The 6,468-nt window shown below is 33.0% G+C and overlaps 1 protein-coding gene across 1 annotated transcript in view; it reads left to right on the plus strand.

Annotated features, from left to right (window-relative positions):
* The window catches only part of DYNC2H1 (dynein, cytoplasmic 2, heavy chain 1), a 522,114-nt gene that overhangs the window by 92,135 nt on the left and 423,511 nt on the right, over positions 1-6,468 (plus strand). The window contains exons 38-41 of the mRNA XM_012659112.1: positions 382-512; positions 1,928-2,176; positions 2,735-2,843; positions 6,112-6,225. Coding sequence (XP_012514566.1) covers positions 382-512; positions 1,928-2,176; positions 2,735-2,843; positions 6,112-6,225 — 603 coding nt within the window. The remainder of the gene's footprint in view (positions 1-381; positions 513-1,927; positions 2,177-2,734; positions 2,844-6,111; positions 6,226-6,468) is intronic.

Consider the following 6,468-nt stretch of genomic DNA (forward strand, 5'->3'; position numbering starts at 1 on the left):
ATATATGTTATTTTTAATATACAAATTTTATGTAGATTCTGAAGAAGGAGAATGGAAGTATAGGACAAACTGAGAATAAAAGGGGAAGAGTAGGGGGAAGGTAGAAGGAAGCTAGTTCATTCTGGGAGAAAGAACAAGGAGATGGAATATAGACTAGGGATACCATCAGTCACTTCATAGGTAGAGTTTGATATGCAGTTGAAAATCTTTATATTTTGGCTGATATTACTGACCTTCTAAGGCATACTTTAATTTCCCTTTTCCTTTCTGGGGATAATCTTATTTGGACTAATTAAGTTAACAATAATTTAGTAAGTGATGTATTTATTGATTCTCCTATTAACAATGTGTATAAAACAAAAATATCTTTTATTTCTACAGATAGTTTCTATGTTACATGGGGAGCCCGACATAATTCAGGAGCAAGGACAGCCCCAGGGCAACCATTACCTCCACATGGAAAACCGCTTGGAAAACTAAACTCTGCAGATCTCAAGGATGTTATTAAAAAGGTATAATACAAATCATGAATTTGAATTGGAAATTGGTCATTTATAGTCATTTTAAAAATATTTATTGCAAATATTTTGAGTGCATTGGGATGATAGATCATAGAATAGAAAAGGCTGGTTCTTATCTTTTGGAATTTAGTCCATTGTGGCAGGTGTAACTAGTACACATGTACTTACATAGATATGTGTAAAATTATTAAGGTATATTTTGGGAGAAGGTATCTGATGTTGGAAATATTAGTGAGGCTTAATAATCAGGAAATCATCCTAGAGCAGTGGGTGTCAAATTTCAGTGAGCATCAGAATCACTTGGAGAACTGGAAAGTATGCATATTCCTGAGTCCCATCTCTTGAGAATCAAATTCAGGCCTAGAGAGTCCACATTTCTAACAGGCTCCCAGAGGATGTTGATGCTTCTGATCTGCTGAAACTTTGAGAGTCCTAGAGAGTTTCTTTTTTCCTTTTTTTAAATTTAGTTATAATAAAAAGAAGAAAGAGTATTGCATATGATCACTTTAAAAATTAATATTTATATTGAAATTTAGTGTGAACTTTATATCAGAAAAAGTTTTTTCATAGTCTGGTAAACTAATTGATTTGCCTGGAATGGATATTGCAAAGTTTGGGAATGTTGAAAGTCGTTAAGCATCCGAAGTCTAAATGTTATTTTCTCCCTTCCTGTGCTCTATTACTGAGATCCTCAACCCCTCTTAGGGACCAGCCTGCAGAGCTCTGCCACTGCATCCCCCCAGCCCCCAGTCTGTGGAAAAATTATCTTCCATGGAACTTGGGAATAGGGTGAGGGTGGTGCACAGTGGGAGGTGAGTGGTGGGCTGCTTCCCCATCACTTGCATCACCGCTGAAGCTCCACTTCCCGCTCTTCCCTCACCTCCCCTGTCAGTGCAAAAATTATCTTCCATGGAACTGGTCTCTGATGCTAAAAATGTTGTGGACTGCTGCCAGGGCATGGTATCTGTGTAGGCTTTTAATTTATTCCCAAGTGGTGCAAAAGAACAAGCATTCACAAAAGATTTTTTTAGGCATTAGATTTTTGAGTTCTGGGATTTTTTCATGGTCTGTATGCATTGTTCATAACAACTAATAAAATTTGAGAGATCTTAAAGTTTTTGTAATTAACTTACTATCTCATAGTGCTTTTACTTAGTTGTATTAATGTCCAAAAGTAACTCATTTTCGTGGGCCTTTGAACTTGTTTGACATCATAGGAGTTTTTCCTTAGAGAGTACCACTAAGGTTGGATTACTAAATAAATAAAATATTGGGTGTTAGATGATGTACAGTTACTTCTTTTCTTGAATGTATCCAAATATAATATTTTAATCTAGATAAGTAACATTTTATTATGTATTAGGGCTTATGTTAATTGTAAAATATTCTTTGTGATTTTTTAAAAGGGTCTGATTCATTATGGACGAGACAACCAGAATTTAGATATTTTACTTTTCCAAGAAGTCCTGGAATATATGTCTAGGATAGATAGAGTGCTGAGTTTTCCTGGAGGTTCCCTTCTGTTAGCAGGACGCAGTGGTGTAGGCCGTCGGACCATCACCTCTTTAGTCAGCCATATGCACAGTGCAGTGCTGTTTTCCCCAAAGATTTCCAGAGGATATGAACTGAAGCAGTTCAAAAATGATCTCAAACATGTGAGTTGCTCACTATCTTTTGCTTTGTTAGATTTAAAATCACATTAGTTATTATTCTAAACATCTTTTAAGGCCTTTAATTCTGCTGATATACAAGTCTTTATTTTGATTATTATTTTTCCTCTGATTATTGGAAAATTATATTTTTATTTATAGATAGGAAAGAAATTCCTATTATGGTTTCTAGGACCCAGGTACCTAAGTTATGGGATGTCAAATGGACATGAATGATTAAACAAAAGGAAGGAATTTACATAGGAAATATGTGGCTATATATAAAAATGAAGTTTTTTTTCTAATTTAGTTTCTAATGTCCTACCTATAAAATAGTAGGAAGGAATTTACATAGGAAATATGTGGCTATATATAAAAATGAAGTTTTTTTTCTAATTTAGTTTCTAATGTCCTACCTATAAAATAAGTTTGACTTTTAATTTTGATTACTCAAAGATAATTAAACAAATTCTTGATAGTGACATACTTTATATATAAAATGATAATTTTTAATTGTACCAAAAATACTTGAAGGGTACTAAAAAATGTTTTCTTATTTTGTAGGTGCTACATCTTGCAGGAATTGAAGCACAGCAGGTAGTTTTACTTCTTGAGGATTACCAGTTTGTACATCCTACATTTTTGGAGATGATCAATAGCCTTTTGTCCTCAGGCAAGTGAATGGTTTCTATTTTTAAAAAAATAAAAATAATAATGTGAAAATTATTTAAGTAAAATTATCTTATATAAAATGTACTTTGAGAGACTTTTGCCGTAGTTCTTAGTAAGGTGACATGAAGTAAAGATGCTCATAGCAGGAGAATTGAGAAACTCCATTTTTATAAAACCAAGAATTGAGGAATTATATTAAAATTATTGTTAATATTGATGAATATGCAGAAAAATTGGCCCTCTCATTACCTCAGGTGTGTTGTTATTTGTTATAACCTTTGGGAAAGTTATGAACCAGTACGACTAAAAATTATGCCATACCTTTTGATGTAGCATTCTATTATCTGTAGGAATTTAACCCACAGAAATAAAAGAACTAGTATGTAAGAGAATATGTAGCATAATTTGTAATCACAAAAAATTTGATAGAACCTCTCTCTCTATCAGTAGTGGAATGGTTGTATAATTATGGCATGGCCTTAGGATGGATATATGAATACAGATATAGTCCAGATATATAAAATTCCACAGAATTATATACATTAGTACCCACATTTCATGTATCTGGATTATATCTGTATTCATTAACCTAGAAAAATGCCCTTTCTTCTTTTGTAGTTGAATAAAACAAATCAAGTAGTAACTAATCTCATTTTTTAAAAGAAGAAATTAAAATTATTATTATTTTTAAGGAAAAAAGGAACTTGTAAGTACAATTAAGTATACATTTGTATAATAGAAAACCATATTTTGAAAGAGGACTACATTAATCCACATACTTTCTAGAAATTTATGGCTAGTGTGTGAGTTTTCTATATTTATGGAATTTTATGGATTGTAGAAATATTTACTGTTTTATTTTTTCAAGATATTTATTGTTTGAAAATCATTACTTACATTTTGCCCCTCTGACTTACTGACTTGAGTCTTGTTTTTCCCCCCCAAGATACAATACCAGGCACTATGGATTTCTTTTTCCCTAGCATTTCTCAATCCTAATTGTATATTAGAATCACCCAGAGAATTAAAAAAAAAACAAAAACAAAAACTAATTCTTTGCTACCACCTTAAACCCATTAAATTAGAATCTCTGGATTCTTTGTCGGGGTGGCATTTGACCAGTAAGGCTCCCTAATTGATTTTCCTCAAGCTGAGTTAAGAACCATTGTCTGATTCTTGAATAGCTCTTGGGCTTCCTCTACTCTTCTTCCATGGCTCCATCCCCTGCAAATTGTGGTGCTTTCGTTGTCTGTGGTGTCATCCGACATTTTTGGTGTTTTCCTCAAGAGGATACCTGCAAATTCCTATATTTCTTCCATTTCTGAAGAATTCATGAAGGTTATTAGAATCTCTTTTTGAGTAATCACTGTAGTAGAATTGGTATGAGGTAGCTTAGTTTTAAAGTTGGGCAAGAGTATTTTGTTAGGTACAAGATAAACTTATTAAAAACTTCTCAGTTGTATGGATGGTTCCATTGTAGGGACTTGAGGACAAAGTTATATGAACACATGTTCAGCTCAGTTTTTAATAAATACTTGTTTTGTATTATTCTAGGCTCTGAGGCGAAGTAGTCTTTTCTTCAGTATTTAACAGCTTTGGTTAAAGAAAACATTTAATTTATAATATGTAGTATCTACACATTAGTGCCCAAATGAGAAATACAGAGTAGGACTCTCTAGGCAGGCAAGCAGTAGATCAGTTTCTGTTAAATAGTTGTGGGGTAATGGCTTAGTGAAAATGGTAGTTCTAGAGCTGATTTAGAGTCTCTGTGGCCGTTTTGTAGAATAACATCTTTTCATTTTTAAGAAACACATTCCTGCATATTGCTTAAGTTGCCACTAGATGGAGGCCTTGTTCATTTTGGCTGAGAAACTGATAGACCAGATACAGGTTTTTTTTGTTTGTTTGTTTTTTTATTGTGAGAGCAAACATCCAGATAAGTCTTAACTCAGTAATTACTGTTTTAAAATAAATTGGTTTTTATTATCAAGATATAACTGCAAAAATCACAAGTAAAGTTAAATTTTGGCAGTTTCTTTTCAGAGCAAGTATTCAGTAGGCCTCTGTTTCTTTTTTCGATTTCAAATTCTTATTCCCAAAAGTGTGTAATATGTAAGTAGAGCTGGTATTCTTTGCTAAATTTAGGGACTCAAAAGTATCTTGGCTTAGCTGAAATTTAAAGAAAGACATATAAAGGAGATTTATGTGTGCATATGTTTGAGTATGTACAAGCTTGGGGGATAAGGAATGGTCTGGTGCCTCTGAGGTGAACCTAAAGAAAAGTAGGGATCAGATTGTGATGAGGCCTATGTGAATGAAATGCTTTGGATGTATATCAAAGGAAGTTTCACTTAATCTTATAGTTTTTTGTGAATTGAAAATATATTGGTTTAACAAATATTTGTTAAGAACCTTTTTGTACAGGGCAAAGTTTTAAATACCAGATTTATAGTTCTGAACAAGACATGGTCCAGGCCTTCTATCAAATGTTTATAGTCTTAATCAACTTTGATTTTCCTTTCATTGTGTTATTGTGTAGTAGCAGGCTATAGACTAGGTCTCCTGATTTCTAGTACAAATTCATTTGTTCATTCATTCATTCATCTAACAAGTATTTTTGTTCCAGATACTTAGGTAAGAATTTTCTAGGGTTAGATATTGAATGCCATCAAATATTTGTCCTTTGGGAATTCAGAACATAATTGTGCAGGAGAGAAGAGTAATCAATTATTATTAAATGATGTGATAAGTGCTAAACAGTGATAGGTTCAGGCAGTATGTGAGAGAGAAAAGAGTGGTTTACTTAGCATACGGGTAGTTGGGAAAGGCTTATGGGCATGGCAGTTGGCAAAGTAGCATCTTAAAGGATAAACAGCAATTTATTGGGAAGATAAGGGGCAAAGGAGGACCATAGGCATACATTCCAGGAAGAGAGAATATTTTGTGATGTTTATGGAACACGAAAGATTTAATTGAGGCTAGAATACAAGGTTTAAGGAAGGGCGGGAAAAGAACCTGTAAAGGCAGATAGATGGCTAGATTATGAGCTTTCTTGTGGCTTGCTTAGGAGTTTGAATTTTATCAAATGAAGGCTATGGATGTAGATTTGTGAGTCAGATAGAGGTGATAGAGTTTGTATTTTTGGAAAGAAAGATTGAATAAGAGCAGATTTTTAATACAAAAATCAAAAAAGCTTCATGTATTAAAATATATTTTGAATTAGTATAATTCAGCCAAAATTCAAAAGAAATATAATATTTTTTCTGTAGGTGAAGTTCCTGGACTCTATACTCTTGAAGAATTAGAGCCCTTGCTATTGCCTCTTAAAAATCAAGCTTCACAGGATGGTTTTTTTGGACCAGTCTTCAATTACTTCACATATAGTAAGTGACATAGGATTCATTAATTAATTCAAACTCCGGTTCACGTGAAATAAACACCATTTAATTTGCCTTATTTTCTCATTAGATTGCAAAGAATCTTAAATTTTGGATCCATTTGGTAATTTATACCTTTGTCTTTTTTCTGGAGCTTTTGGAAAGTAACACATAACTAGCCTATAGGCTGGCCTCTAATAAAAACATTTTAGCAAAATTTTAGCAAAGGGTAATGATGAAAGTGTGATA

This window comes from Propithecus coquereli, unplaced genomic scaffold (genome assembly GCF_000956105.1).
Source record: "Propithecus coquereli isolate 6110/MARCELLA unplaced genomic scaffold, Pcoq_1.0 Scaffold6, whole genome shotgun sequence".
Taxonomy (NCBI): Eukaryota; Metazoa; Chordata; class Mammalia; order Primates; family Indriidae; genus Propithecus; species Propithecus coquereli.